This window comes from Ornithorhynchus anatinus, chromosome 2 (genome assembly GCF_004115215.2).
Source record: "Ornithorhynchus anatinus isolate Pmale09 chromosome 2, mOrnAna1.pri.v4, whole genome shotgun sequence".
Taxonomy (NCBI): domain Eukaryota; kingdom Metazoa; phylum Chordata; class Mammalia; order Monotremata; family Ornithorhynchidae; genus Ornithorhynchus; species Ornithorhynchus anatinus.
The window spans coordinates 70,132,237-70,148,735 of record NC_041729.1 but is presented as its reverse complement, the minus strand read 5'-3'; the positions used below and the strand labels follow the sequence as shown (position 1 = coordinate 70,148,735).

General features: G+C 43.4%; 1 protein-coding gene across 8 annotated transcripts in view; it reads left to right on the top strand.

Moving 5' to 3' along the window:
- Positions 1 to 16,499, top strand: part of IPCEF1 (interaction protein for cytohesin exchange factors 1) — a 154,032-nt gene that overhangs the window by 65,212 nt on the left and 72,321 nt on the right. For all 8 annotated transcript variants that reach the window (XM_029053651.1, XM_029053635.1, XM_029053642.1 and 5 more), the window contains one exon: positions 12,942 to 12,994. In XM_029053651.1, the coding sequence (XP_028909484.1) occupies positions 12,971 to 12,994 (24 nt within the window). In that variant the 5' untranslated portion in view covers positions 12,942 to 12,970. The remainder of the gene's footprint in view (positions 1 to 12,941; positions 12,995 to 16,499) is intronic.

The window sequence follows — 16,499 nt, the reverse complement described above, 5'->3', positions numbered from 1 at the left end:
GAGTGAATTTATGTAAGCTCATTTTAGCCCAAGAACATGTCCTTTAATTCTGTTGTATTCTCCCAAGCACCTAGTATAATGCTCTGCACATACTAAGCACTCAATATATGATATTTATTGAGTACTTAATATACTGTGCCAAGCACTGTACTAAGCACTTACCAGAGTACAATACGAGTCTGAAGTGAAGAGGGAGGTTGTTCCAGGACAGTGGTAGAATGTGAAGAGAGGTTGACAGCAAGATGGATGAGTTTGAGGTACATTGAGCAGGTTGGCATTAGAGGAGCAAAATGTGGGTTGTAGTAGGAGAGCAGCAAGGTAAAGTAGAAGAGGGCAAGGTGACTGAGTGTTTTAGAGCCGATGGTAAGGAGTTTCTGTTTGATGTGTCAGTGGCTAGGCAACCTCTGGAGGTTCTTTGAGGAGTAGGGAATCAGAGAAGGCTGGAGCTGAAAGGGACTTGAAGATATTATTTGGCTCAGATTTGCCTGCAAACTGTGCCATACACAGAGCAGTGACTATTTCCCACCAGAACCTACATAACATGCTTCTGTTGACCCATCTCAGTACATGTTGACTCACCATCCTCTTTAGAAAACTATCCTCCTTTCAGCCCTTCCCATCCTTTCTCCAGACTCTCTTTATGGTGTTTAGTTAGCATCCTTAGGTGATCATCCCTTGATCCCAGGCTTCTTTCAGTTATTGCCCAATCTCCCTCCTACCATTCCTCTCCAAACTTCTTAAGTGAGTTGTCTACACCTGCAGCCTCTACTTCCTCTCCTCGAATTTGCCCCTTGACCCCATCCATCTGGCTTCCATCCCCCTTCACTCTTTGGAAAGTGCCCCCTCTAAATTTACCAATAATCTCCTCGCCAAATCCAGTGGCTTCTATGCCATCCTAATCCTCCTTGAACTCTCAAATTCCTTCGATACTATGGCTATACTCTTCTCCTGGAAATGTTATCTAAATTTGGCTTCACCATCACTGTCCTCTCCTGCTTCTCCTCCTATCTCTCTGGCCACTTAATCTCAGGCTCTTTCACAGGCTCCTCCTCTGCCTCCTACCCTCAAACTGGAGGAGTGCCTCCGGGCTCAATTCTGGGTTCCCTTCTGTTCTCCATCTACACTGACACTCTTGGAGAACTTATTTGCTTCCACAGTTTCAGCTACCACTTCTGTGCAGATGATTTGCAAATCAACCACTCCAGCTCTAACCTCTCTCTTTCTCTGCAATCTTGCATCTCCTTCTGCCCTCAGAACATCTCTTCCTGGATATCCCACCAACACCTCAAACTTAAAATGTCCAAAGCAGGATTCCTCATCTTCCCACATGTCCTCACTATGTCTTTGCCATCTCTGTAGACAACGCCAGCCAGTCAGTCAGTTGAATTTATTGAGCCCTTACTGTGTGCAAAGCACTGCATTAAGCACTTAGGATGTACAAGAGAATGATAAACAAATTCCCTGCCCACAACAAGCTTACAGTCTACCCTCCTCCCCATCTTATAAGATCTTCACCTTGGCATTACCCTCGACTCTTCATTCTCATTCAATCCACATATTCACACATTGGAGAAGCAGCGTGGCTCAGTGGAAAGAGCATGGGCTTTGGAGTCAGGGCTCATGAGTTCGAATCCCAGCTCTGCCACTTGTCGGCTGTGTGACTGTGGGCAAGTCACTTAACTTCTCTGTGCCTCAGTTCCCTCATCTGTAAAATGGGGATTAAGACTGTGAGCCCCACGTGGGACAACCTGATTCCCCTATGTCTACCCCAGCGCTTAGAACAGTGCTCGGCACATAGTAAGCGCTTAACAAATACCAACATTATTATTATTATTATTATATTCAGTCTGTCACCGAATCCTGTGTTTTACCTTCGCAGAATAGCCAAAATCTGTCCTTTCCTCTCCATTCCAACTGCTACTAGACTGATCCAAGCACTTATCATATACTACCTCCTGTCTCTCCCACTCCAGTCCTTAATTTATTCTGTTGCCTGGATCATTTTTCTTAAAAAAAAAATTCAGTTCATGTCTCCCCACTCCTCAAGAACTTCCAGTGGTTGACCGTCCACCACTTTAACATCACCCTTAAAGCACTCAATTAGCTTGTTCTTTCCTATCTTGCTGATTTTCTGCTAGAACCTAGCCCTGTCACTTCATTTCTGTAACACCCACTTACTTACTGTCCCTAAATCTCACCATCCACCTCTTGCCCACATCTTCCCTTTCCCTTCAGACCACAACTCTCCCCACCTTCAAAGTCTTATTCAAAATCATGACTTCACCAAGAGGCCTTCCTCGTCTGAACCCTCATTTCACCTACTCCCTCTCCCTTCTGTGACAGCTATGCACGGGGATCTGTACCATTTAAGAATCCCACTTTCGGCCCCACAGCACCTATATACATATTTGTAACTTGTTTTAATGTCTGGATTTCCCTCTAGACTGTAAGCTCCTTGTAGGCAAGGATTGCACTTATCAACTCTGTTACATTGTACTCTCCCAAATGCTTACTTAGTACAGTGCTCTGCATACAGTAAGTGCTCAATAAACCCCATTGACTGATTAATCATCATCACTCAGCACTTCTAAATTTCACCATCTTTCTGAGGTTTTATTTTTGTCCAGATCACTTTGAAGTCTCTTTCTTCCCTTTAAAAACTTATGACCCTAGCCAACTTAGTTTCATGCACATATTGAATGAGCATGCGCTAGTTCCTTTGGACAAGGTCCTATCCAATATACTCCCCAAAATGTCTGTGCTTGTGCAGTTGCTTAAGCAGCAGAAGGGTGCATTTACTAGTGGTTACCAGCCAGTCCTATAGAAATCCCCAGCTGCCTCTCAGATAAACAATTACATTCCCCCCCCCCCCAACTTACCCTGCCCGCCTTTAGGCCTGTGTCCTTTCAGTTCCTTTTCCTCCATCCCCAACTCAGCTATACTAGTTCCCCCAAATCCCAATATCATCATCACCCTGACCCCTCACCTTGAAAAGCCATACTCACCCATTATTTTTTTTAAAAAAACTTGCCTCTTCCTGTCTATCACATGAAAAGCAGCATACCTTAGTGGATAGAGCATGGGCCTGGGAGTCAGAAGATCATGGGTTCTAATCCCTGCTCTGCCACTTGTCTGCTGTCTAACCTTGGCAAGTCACTTCACGTGCCTCAGTGACCTTATGTGTAAAATGGGAATTAAGACTGTCAGCATCATGCAGGACAGAGGTTGTATCCAACCCAATTTGCTGGTAAGCACCCCAGCGCTTAGTACAGTGCCTGACACACAGTAAATGCTTAACAAATACCGTTATTATTATTATTATGTTTCTCTTACAGCCCACACACTGCCAGGGCCCCGCGAAGCCAGGAGGCTGAGGAGGAGGGCAGGACTAGGGCAAGACAAGTTCAGAAAGGGGAAAAAAAAAAGGCAGGGTGATTAGGTGTTTCTGGGGACCAGCCTGGCAAGAGAGATGAAAGGGAAATGGAAGCCCTCAAGATGAAAGGAGGGAGTTGGGGAGGAGACTAGGGTAAAGGGCAGAGCAACTGAAAAATAAAGAAATTTGAGAAAATAGCTTACCTGAGCAGCAGCAAAAAGCACCAGGGAGGTTTCATTTGTGAAAGCCATAAGTGATCCTGTAAAGGTAGAGGCATGCAGGGCTGATGGTTAAGAGCTTAGTACAGTGCTCTGCACATAGTAAGTACCCAATAAATACATTGATTAAATGATTAATTGGAGGCCTGCACTCTTCCATCCTTCTCAGTGGAGACATAAAATAGACATTGCACTAAAAATAATTCTTTAACTCCAGATAAAGAAAATGTTCCAGGCAATAATGCTTTCCTGGTCTTACATTTTTACTCTCATCTACTCATTTATAGGTGGCAGAATAGATGTGACCACATTTTGACAATCCACATTCCCCACAAAATTAGATAAAGGTTTTTGGACTAATCTCAGAGATCTGAGCAATCTGCATGACTGAGTTTCTACAGAATATTTTTTGCTTCTTAATAAAAAGAAAGGAGTGGTTTGTTCTTCTTCAAAAATAGCCTCGGAAAGGGGAGGAAGGAACAGAGGATACACATGGAGGAAGAGAGGTGTAATAACAAAATAATTCTTCTCTCTGCTCTGGTAGACTTACAGGTAGTAGAGATGAGAGTCCTTAACTGCACAAATGAGAATCGTTGTGTGAAGGATCACAGAGGGGAGGAAGGAAAGGGCAGGGTCTATAGCCCCTTTCACCTGGACCACAGCAGCCCCTGACTTTAGGCGGGAGCATCCTTGAAAGTGAGTCCTGGGATCCTTCCAGTTCATTTTGCCTTGGCCTAGCTGCTATGCTACAGTCTCTAACCAAAACTGAGAACTGAGGGGAGCTGAAAGCCAACTTACCCGCCTCTGAGGCCTAGGTCTTATAGCAGACCTGAGCCAGACCTGGTCGAGGCAGAGCTGCAGTGGGAAGGCAGGAACTGCAGGAAGAAAATGGGGCCAGAGGAAAAGGAGAGAAGGCCAAAATTAAGAAGATGATCCTGGAGAATCGAACTCTGTCAGGACTGGGGTCATTTGGGAAGGGAAGGAAAGGGTTAGGAGGACAAAAGAAGGACAAGGTAAGTGAAGATGAAGAGAGGTATAGGGAGAGAAAAGTAGAAATCTACTAGAAATCTATTTCTACTAAAAACTCAGACTTCTCTTCTTTCACAGTCGAATAGTGGGAGTCCCTCAAGATTCAATTCTAAGTCTCCTTCAATTCTCCACATAAATTCACTCCCTTGGAGAACTCTTTCACTCCAAAGGCTTCAAATACCTGTCCAGACCCAGCCATCTCTCTTCTATGCAATCTTGTGTTTCCTCTTGCCTTCGGGACACCTCTACTTGGATGTCCTGCCGACACTTCAAACTCACATATACAAAAGAGAATTCCTCATCTTCCCACCCAAAGTCTGTCCCTGTACTACTTTCCCATCACTGTAGTTGACACCATTATTCTCTGTGTCTCACAAGCCTAAATCCTTGGCATTATTCTCAACTCATCTACTTCATTTAACCCACATATACAGTGTCATCAATTCTTGTAGGTTCTACATTCACGATATAGCTAAAACCTGCCCTTTTCTATCCATCTTGACTACAGCATCTGCCTCCTCCCTGAACTACCTGCCTCCTGCCTCTCCTCACTCCAGTCCATACCTCACTCTGCTGCATGAATCCGTTTTCTAAAAAAAGAGTTCAGTGCGTGTTTTCCCACTTGTCAAGAACTTCCAATGGTTGCCCTTCCACCTCCACATCAAACAGAAACTCCTTACCATTGATTTTAAAGCACTAAATCATCTTGACCCTTCCTACCTTACCTCACTAATATCCTACTACAACCCCACCCACACACTCTGCTCCACTATCACCAATCTATTCTCTGTAGCTTGATCTCGTCTATCCCACCACTGAAGCTTTACCTTTGTTCTTTCTTTGACCTATATCATTATCATCATCAATGGCATTTATTGAGCATTTACTGGATGCATGGCATTGTACTAAGTGCTTGGGAGAGTACAATACAACAGAGATGGTAGACACATTCCCTGCCCACAATAAGCTGTAACTCCCTCCCCCTTCATACCTGACAGTCTACCACTATCCCACCTTTGAATAACAATGATAGATTCAAAACCTTCCTAAAATCACATTGCTTCCAAGAGGTCTTCCCAGACTAAGCTTCCTTTATTTTCTCCCCTCTGCTTTGACTATGCATTTGTCTGTGTATCTCTTCAGCACTTGAGGCTCACCCCTACTCCACAATACCACAGGAAATATTCTTATAACAACTCTCCTATTCCTAATCTATTTTAACATCTATCTCCCCAGAAGAACATAAACTCCCTGTGGGCAGGGATTGTGTTACCAACTCCGTTGGACTGTACCTTTTCAAGTTCCTTGAACATAGTGAGTGCTCGTTTAATACCATCGATTGATAGAATTGCCCTAATTGAAGTAATATTCTACCATGAAGTTTAAATGGCTGATCAAGGGACAGTTTTTTTGAAATTAAAGTGCAGCTTAATTTCTTATTTAAATTTGTGAGGCTCAGTTTTCTAGAGGATGCTTCAGTGGAACTAGAAATAGTTCATCAAAGGCACTTATTAGAAATAGTTATGAAATTAAATTATAATTTTTGCCCACTAGGTGGCTCTATGGATATAATGTTCCAAAAATACTTTCATGAAGATGTTTAAATTCCAAAGCACCAGAGTTTCTAGAATTTTCAGGGTATTTAACTATGTTTTGGCCTCCAAATTATTCCCGGTAGTCAATCAGTGATATTTACTGGGCACTAATTGTGTGGAGAGTGCCGTACTATGTGCTTGGGACAGTACAGTAAAATAACATAATTATTATTATTAAATAAAAATACAGTACAATAAAGTTGGTCACTGTGATCCTTGCTGACAAGAAGCTTACAGTCTACAAAAGTGAAATAGTTTTGTATTGGAAGAATTCTTATTTTGTCTTGTGGCTAGGAGAATGACAGCAAAATTCAGTAATAATAATTGTTGTATTTTTAGTGATGCCTATGTGCCAAGCATTGGGGTAGATAAAAAATAATCAGGTCACATACACTCTCTATCCCATGTAGGGCTCCCAGTATAAAGGAAAGGGAAAACAAATATGTGATCTCTACTTTATACATGAGGAAACTAAAGCCCAGAAAAAATAATTAACCTGCGTAAGGTCACACTGCAGACAAGTAGCAGAGCAGGGTTTAAAATCCAAGTATCCTGACTCCCAGTCCTCTGTTCTTTCCCTCTAGGTTGTAAACTCCTTATGGGCAGAGAACATTTTTTCCAGCTTAGGAAGCAACATGGCCTAGTGGATGGAGCACGGGCCTGGAAGTCAGAGGACCGGGTTCTAATCCTGGTACTTCCACTTATCTGCTCTGTGACTTTGGGCAAGTCACTTAATTTTTCTATTCCCCAGCTACCTCATCTGTATAATGGGAATTAATTATAATAATTACTCTCTCTGACGTATACTATGAGCCCCATGTGGGACAGGGATTGTGTCCAATCTGATTATCTTGTATCTACCCCAGTGCTTGAAACACTGCTTAACACATAGTAAGCACTTAACAAATACCTTAAAAATAACACTACAACAACAAAAAAACCCAAATTCTGTTGTATTGTGTTTGCCAAGCACTCGGTAGGTGTGACCACATTTTGACAATTTTGAACAATACCACTGATTGTTTCCTGGGATACATGATACATTGGCAGTTTGTTAAGGTACAAATCCAGAACAAATAATAACCTGCCTGGTGACCTTTGCCCTTCAAGTGCTTAGTACGGTGCTCTGCACTTAGGAAGTGCTCAATAAATACCCCTGATTGATTGACTGATTGATTGACTCAATTTTCCAAATAGGAGGATCACTGTCCATCAAGTCTTATTGGGTTCATGACTCCATCTGATGAACTTCTCCCAGGCGAGTTGTTTTTCAAATGTTCTGACCACCTTGAGTGATTTTGAAGAACTGTATTTTACAGGGAGAGTTGATAATCAGTGGTATTTATTAAGTGCTTACTTTGTGCAGAGCACTGAAAGTGCTTGGGAAAGCACAATACAACATTGTTGATAGACATGACCCCTGCCCATAAGGAGCTTTAGTAACTTGAAAGGAGAGATTTTAACGTACTGATTCTCCAGCCTAGAGGGGCTTCCATGTATTCCAGCCCAGTTTAGACTCACAGGCTCAGTAGAATTCAGTCCAGTGAGAGTTTAGGCTGGGTTTGGATGTCCTGCCTCCTGAAGATGGGTTACTGGGGCTCAAGGGAAAGCAAACATTCCCTCCCAACTCAACTGTCCCTATAGCTATAGTTCTGAGGCACATGAGCTCCTTCTTCCTTCAGCCTAGACCAAGCTCCTACCCTTGATACAGCCCATGCTCCAACCCTTTCCTCTCCACCAGTCCCAGTCTTGTCTCCATCCCTTGCTCAGTCCCAGCCCCCATCTCAGCCTCTTGCTCCTGCTTCAGCCTCAGGCCAGGCTGTCTCTTGCTCCTCGCCATCACCCTGACCTCCCTGGAAACCCCTCCTGTCTGCCTCTCCCCCAACCTCCTCCAGATCCTCTGCTCGCCCATCCTGCTTAAGGAATTTTTTTGATCTGCAGCTGTAAGCCATATCATGTTTTGGGTCAGCGACACTTCAGTTCATGAGGCTTCATGACGTTTGGCTAAGACTTTGAATAATCCCTTGTTCAGTCAATATGTTGTGCCCAGGTTTTCTGGGGCTCAGCCCTGGGATTCACAACAGAGTCCTGGATCCCTCCAGAACCCCAGAACCTTTGGGAAGTGTCCTAGCACCTTTAGACAGAGCCATAGCTGGTGACCAGAGTTAGGAGGACATGGTGGATGGAAGTAAGAGAATTTCTGCTCCACCGTGTCCCCATTGCTTCTGAGGATTAGGACTCAGTTACTCCGCAAGGATAGAAATGCTGCTTGCCCTCTCTTAGTCCATAGTAAATGCTGAATTCACCTGAAAGGGTCACATTCTCCAGAAATGTCTGAGGCACACCTATCACCAACCCCCACACCCCAACCCCATCACTTCCTATACCTGCTTCCTCTTGCTCCTAGACCCAGAATCCTCCTGGAGAAGGCTTTGCCCTGGATAGATAAGAATTGACTGTAGAGTGTCATTCAGTTTGACTCCTGGAGCTTTCTTTATAGAACCAAGACCTTTAACTTTTTGCAGCAAGATCAAGATCAGATGACTGAGACTCCCTACTGAGACCCCGAAACTTACATAAGGAATTATTTTCCTGCCTCTCCAGGTCATCAGCTACAACCAAACTTAGCTTCTATTTAGAGCGTCCTTAAAAACAAGTCTCTTGTTAGTTCCATTTCCACATTTGTTGCCACACGTTTATTACAATACATGCTTTTGGGTTGCTAAAATTAGTGTTGTAAGAATGATTCATACTTTTCTGTTTCCTCTTTCTCATTCATTGGATAAAGAATTGTGTACCTTGTCATTTCCAGCAAGTATTAGATAAGACTTGCGATGATGCTCTACACTCTCTTTTCAAACATTTTGTGTCATAAACTTATCTGTATTTAAAATAGTTGGTAAGCAGAACTCATGAATGACTTCATTGCATCCCACCAGAAATTTTCTAAACTATAATCACATTTCTGAGTGGTAACTCTAAAATCCAGTGAAAATTTAAAAACTCTGTCAGGATGTGATTGTGGAATTATTTTCTGTTTTACTTCTCTCTCCTTAAATTTCTCTTTCCCTGAACATTTTCAGGCAGCAATATCAAGAATTTATGGAACACCCAAGGGTATGGGGAAGCAATTCCTGATGCTGTCTGTTCCTTTCACATCCTTTACAAATGTCTGATTCACTCGAAATTTTGAACTGGATCATAAGAAGTATCGATCAGATCTCTTGGCATTAGACACTGTCAAAAAAGGTTGAATATTTCTTAGGTCATTGCTCAGTACTATTTAGTAGACATCAACTCAAAAACATGTGCTTTCACAAAGAGTAATGTTTCATCTAGGGACCCCAGAATATGGGCTACGTACCTGATTAAGTGCTTGAAGGAATGACAGGTGGTTTGATATTGGCCAGTATAGATTGATTACAGATGAGGCACAGAAAAGAGAATTGACTTGCCCAAGGTCACACAACAGGCAAGTGGTGGAGCCAGGATTGGAACACAGGCCCATTGACTCCCAAGCTCATGCTTTTTTTCCGCAAGTTTACGCTGCTTCTCTTCCTGCAGAGAGGAGGATGTGGCAGTGCGGGGGTGGTGAGAGGGCGATAGAGATAGCTGGGGAGCAGCGGCTGCTCAGAGTGGAGCTGGATGTTGCCACCCTCCCTGGCCCAGGCCCACTTGGGCAGAGGTACCATCGTTGCTGCTACCAAAACAGCTGGAGCAGTGGCCGTGGCACACTGCAGCTGACCAGGGGGCAACGTGGGAGTTCAAAGTGCCACCTCACCTATTTTGACTCATGAAGTATCACACCATGACCAACTCAGGGAGCAGCATGATTTGGTCACTCACCAAGTTGTGTGACATCATTAAACTGTGCTGTTTTGAGACATCATGAAATAACTTCATTTTGTCTATGGTAAAATCAAAATTTTTTTCATGTTTCACCTTCTGTAGCGTCCACCTTGCCCTGCCATGGGCCACAGAGCCACCTGTCACCGGCCTCGAACCGTGGGGTGAGCAGTGTGCTCAGCTGAGACTTCCAGGTCCAGTCCTGAACAGAAGGTCCCCTGACACCTAGCCAGGTCACTCCCGGTTTGGCACTTTCCTCTGTGCCCTTTTGTCAGTGCTACCCTCTCCTGGCCCACAGGGTCCTTGGCCTGAGCCAAGTAAGACCATCTGCCCTCTCCCAATTCCTCAGGCCTGAATGACTTTTCCACCACCCTGTGCATCCTGGGCAGTGTCCCAATGGGGACAACTGACTTTATGCTCCCCTTTCTCCACCCCAGCCCAGGATAGTCTAATGGCCCAGCCTCAGACAAAAGGAAGCATTCGAGCCCCTTCCCCTTCCCCCCCCAACCCCCCCCCCCCCCACAAATCCAGGGAAGTAGAAGAAGGGAATGGAGTATGGAAAAAATCTCCCTGGCTCTCAAATATAAATCAAGCCTTTGAAAAAGACTCCATCATTTCTGAGGGTGGGGAAGCAAAGAATCCATGTCAAAGTAAAACTAAAAATGTGTATTGTGCATGAGAAGAGGGTGGAAGGGAGGCAGTGACTGTGCATTTTGAGAGGACATCTAGATATGTTCATCTGATATGGGTGCTATCTTGAATGCACTGAGCACTGGCCGTCTGGGTAGCGTTGGAGGCTTTATTAAAATAATAATAATAATGTTGGTATTTGTTAAGCACTTACTACGTGCAGAGCACTGCTCTAAGCACTGGGGTAGGTACAGGGGAATGAGGTTGTCCCACGTGAGGCTCACAGTCTTCACCCCCATTTTACAGATGAGGGAACTGAGGCACAGAGAAGTGAAGTGACTTGCCCACAGTCACAGAGCTGACAAGGGGCAAAGTCAGGATCACCTCCACCTCCCATCACATCACCTCCAAGAGGCCTTCTCCAACTAAGGCCTCATTTTCCATACCCCTCTCCCTTTCAAGTTGTCTTTGCAATTGGAATTGTAAGTGGAATTTATTCACCCCACCTTTAGCCTCACAGAACTTAAATGCATATCCATAATTTATTTTCATGTCTTTCTCTCTCTCTAGACTGCAAGCTCCTTATGCCTAGGGAATATGCCTATCCCTCTGTTATATTGTGCTCTCCCAAGTAGTTTTAACAGTCCTTTGCACACAGTAAGCACTCAATAAATTCAATTGATTGATTGATTGATTAAGCCATCCATGCCACTCTGAGGTGACTGCTTACCTCACTTTGCATCTGAAGCGAGCCCCGTCTGCAGCCCATCACCTCAGTGGAGAATATGCACTGCAGAGCATACATTGCAGAGCATGTAAAGATAAGTCCTATGACACTCATGAGCCCATTTGGCTCCCCCTTACCCCTTATGTGGAAGATGTTCCTTCTGGAAGTAACTCTGGAGTAACATGGAGGAGAGGAAAGAGCAGGAAAGGGTCACAGAGAAGAGAAACATTTGGAAATGTTCCCTTTCAAGGTACCCAACATGGCAATTCCCAGAGGGCAAGGAAATGGATGAGAAGCAGCGTGGCTCAGTGGAAAGAGCACGGGCTTTGGAGTCAGAGGTCATGAGTTTGAATCCCAGCTCTGCCACTTGTCAACTGTGTGACTGTGGGCAAGTCACTTCACTTCTCTGTGCCTGTTACCTCATCTGTAAAATGGGGATTTAGACTGTGAGCCTCACATGGGACACCCTGATTCCCCTGCGTCTATGCCAGTGCTTAGAACAGTGCTCGGCACATAGTAAGCGCTTAACAAAAACCAACATTATTATTATTATTTTCATCTGTCAGCTTTTCGGGCAGGACTCTGAAACATGCCCTTCCTAGATCTTCAAACTTATTCCTCCCAGGTCTCTGACAGGACCTGAAAGATTCGAAGTATTTTTACAAAGAACTAATTCTGAACTGTGGCTCTCAGAAGCCTGTCTGCTGACCCTAAGTCCCATCTACCTGCTCCCTCTCTCTCCAAATACAGGATCCCCTTTCCCCTCCTTCACCAAAAAAAGGTTGGCATCTGTAGATATGAGTAAATCATGTCATTCATTTTGAACTGCTCAGACGCTTACAGAATGAACTGGGTCTGTGCTAATTCTTATGTGAATTTGTAGGTCAATTAACTAGGTGGAAAGAAGCAGAGTGATAGTAGCACCTCTGTTAATGATGTTACTGGAAAAAATAAAGGTGGAGAAGACAGAGGAAATTCCCCAGACTCAGATCTCTTCGGTAACTTCTAACCAAGTCAGGTAGTGTCCTGCTGACATCCATCTCCTGTCCAAGTGGCTGAAGAGAGGAGACCAACTTTCCTTACTTATTCTTTCCTCTCTTTTTCCTCCACCCCCATGATCTGTATGGACTGAGCACCTGCTGTATGGAGAGCAATCAATTAGGTCCTTGAGTACATACAACGAAAGGGGAAGACGGATCCCTGCCCAAGAGGAACTGGCTATCTAGTGGATGTTTTGCATAACTCTGAAACAAGTAATGAAATATCAAATACATGTATCTTAAAAATGCCTTGGCTGCGGACGTGAAAGGACTCAGAACAAACCCGCCTTAAAAATAGCTTGTGCTTTTACTCATTTGCTTGAATAGCACCCAGCTTTCTGGTCAATTTTGGCATTTCATGAAATTCCTATTCTTGTAAGAATGAATTAGTTCACAATTTGAGAAACCTTCATCCTTTACTGAAATACTGTCAATTCTCAAAATGTAAATCAAATGTAACTAGATACCCCTCTTCCATTGCAGGTTGAGCTCCCTCTGCTTAATCTCACCCAATGGCTGCGGATGGTTGTACCCACGTGAGTACTGTTTAGGAAGACTCTGCTCTGAGATCATTGGTTGGGTGGGTACCTATTCAAAATGATGGAGGCCCTGATTCAGATAAGCAGCATGGCCTAGTGGAAGCAGCATGGGCCTGGGACCCAGAGGACCTGAGTTCTAATTCCAGTTCTGCCACCTTTCTGTTGAGCAACCCCCTTAAGTCATCCTTGCCTCAGTTACTTCATCTGTAAATGGAGATTAAGATTGTGATCCCTGTGCTCAACCCATTTACTAGTATCCACCCCAGCACTTAGTACAGTCCCTGGCATATAGTAAGAGCTCAACAAATACCATTAAAAAAATTAATGAGGGATTCCTACCCCTCAGCTTATTAGGAACAACAGAACTGAATTAGAGTTTCTCAGTCCATATTTTTTTACCATGTTTGGTCTACCCTGACCAGAGACCTTGAGGTTTCCCTCATATTCAGTGAGTTGTGGAATGAACTTGGTATGTTTTCTCTCCTTGTTCTGGCATCTATGGAGCAGACTTCTCCCCTCACTCCTCTGACCCACTGCCACCCTCAGAAGTGGAGGAGATTCTAAGATCAAGCACTGGGAAGACACTGGATGAAGCATCAGATAGGGAAGGGGTGATTTGTCCCATAGAGGCCCCTGGTGATGACATTTGCTACATCACCCCAAAAAAGATCTAAAATGAAGAACATGGGATAGAAGTCTGTCCCACGGCTTCCAGAGTGGGCAGAGAAAACATCCCCAGTTTGCTCCACAGCCTGATGAAGATGAGAAATACCTCAAAGTCTCTGGGTAGGATAGACCGCTTTAGTCTGACCAAATGAGGTGAACAAATGGCCTGAGAAACCATAATTTGGTTCTGTTATTCCTAATAAGATGAGGATTAGGAATCCCTCAATTATTTTTTGGTTTCATTTTAATGGTATTTGTTAAAGTTTTATTTTCACCTTTAGCTGCTTCTCTCTACCTCTAAGCTCTCAAGCACTTTGGAAAGCCAAATAGAATGGAGCCATACCGTTTACAGGATTTTTATCTTGGTACGGTATATCAGTGTAATTGTAAACTGAGCTGTAGAGACCTCCAAGTTTCAGTTGGGAGATATATGGTAGTTGGATTTTGCAATCAAGACCAGAAGACAACAAAATGGAGAAATTTCAGTAACTAGTTTTTGGAAAGAAGAGGCAGACTTCACTCTAAAAGAATTGATGTCTCATGCTTTAGGATAACAAGATAGTTTGGAAAAATTTTTTCTGGACTATGCAATTTTTCTTTTTTTAGTATTGAGTTGTATTGTCCAGAAATAGGCCATATTTAGCCATTTGTTTTGAGTCTGATTTAGTGAGCATCTAATGGGTTCTTGTTTGGTGTTTATTAATAGAAAATAATAATAATTGCAGTATTTGTTAAGTGCTTACTATGTACCAAGCACTGTATTAAGCACTGGGGTGAATATAAGCAAATCGGGTTAGACACAACAAATATAGTTATGGGCTTCATTAAGCACTTACTATGTGCTATGTTCAGTTATAATTTAATATGTTTTTATCTATCCAAGCACTGTGCTTAGTGCTGGGAAAGATACAAATAGATCATTATTCATATTAATGTCTGTCTCCACCAGTAGACTGTAAACACATTATGGGCAGGGAAGGTGTCTGATAATTCTGAAGTACTGTACTCTCCCAAGTGCTTAGTACAACGTTCTCCACATAGTAAGCACTCAAAATATACCATTGACTGATTGATCAAATCATCACTGACATTTCTCTTAGGGGGCAGAAAGCATAGTTATACATTTGAAAATAATTTTCTAGCATAGAACTGAAGTCATGAGCTACAGGACTGGGAATCAGGAGCCCTGGTTGCTCCATTTTTTTGCTCTGTGACCTTGGACAAACCACTTAATTTCTCTGTGCCTCAGTTTCCTCATCTGTAAAATGGGGATTATATACCTGTTCTCCCGTCTCAATTAGACTAGGAATCCCTTTTGGGACAGGGACTGTCTCCAATCTGGTTACACTGTCTTGATCCCGACACAGTGTTTGGCACATAAGATGCACATAACAAATACTGTAATTATTACTAGCATTATCATTATTACTAGCTTAAGTTTACACTTGAACAATTTTGCTAAAATGAGAACCAGTGTGGTTTCATGGGAAGATCACGGACCTGGAAGTCAGAGGATCTGGGTTCTAATCTTGGTTTACCGCTTGTCTGCTGTGTGACCTTGGGCAAGTCACTTAACTCTATGCCTCAGTTACCTCACCTGTAAAATGGGGATCAAGATGGTGAGCCCTATGTGTCACACCCTATGAGACTGTGATCAGCTTGATTACCTTTTAGCTACTCCAGTGCTTAGAAGAATTCCTGGCATTTGGTAAATGCTTTACTATTACCACTAAAATAATGGTTTTCAGCATTCATCCTATTCAGGGAATTTTTTAGCCCCTTTTCAGTAGAGATCCTCAGCACTCCAAGGAGAACAGATAGAGATGATTTGGTTGTTCATGTTGTGTTTTAATATAAGTAGAGCCCCAACCTCATGGTATTGACTGTTATTAACAAACCTACTGAAAATGGCAAATGAGAAGCCGCATGGTGTAGTGCATAGAGCACATGCTTGGGAGTCAGAGGGACCTGGGTTCTAATCCCAGCTCCACAACTTGACTACTTTGTGAACTTGAGCTAGTTGCTTAACTTCCCCATGCCTCGGTTACCTCATTTGTTAGACTCAGTTACCTCATCTGTAAAATGGGGATTAAGACTGTGAGCCCCATGAGGGACAAAGGTTCTGTCCAACATAATTAATGTGTATCTACTCCGGTGCTTAGTATACTGCCTGGCACATAGTAAGCTCTGAACAAATACCATAAAAAAATACAAATCATTTCATCATCTCCTTGTTATTCAGCAGTTTAACCTAGAACAGTGATATTTCAGGCCTGTTCCTGGGGGAATCTGGAGGCTTAGACAAGGAGCTATCCACATGGACCTATTGCCTGGTCTCCAACCTGGAAAACTCAAGGAGAACCAGAGTCCATAGGGATGAAAACATCCCTTATCAACCCATCCTTACATTGGAAAGGAAATGGATCAGATGCCACAAGCATCCAGCTCCTAGCAGGGATTGTGAAATTCATTTTCCTTTTTTTCAAACTGCAGGGTAATTTCCTCTGAGGCTATAACAACACTCTTTTGTGCCTCTCTTTAAAACACAGGTCTGAAATGGACTCTAACTGAAAACAAACAGGTTCTGCTCCCTGATGTCCTGAATGTGTGTCCTGCCTTTGCCAGGAAAGGGGGTCTTTTGGTTTAGGGCAGGGAATGTGCCTACCAACTCTGTTATATTGTGTTCTCCCAAGCGCTTGATGCGGCACTCTGCACACAGTAAGCACTCAATCAATATAATTGATTGATTGATTGACACCCAGTGGCTTTGGTGAGTCACCCCAGCAGGGAAAGCTGAAGTACTCGATTCTTTGCCTCTTCCAGTCTATTCAGTCAG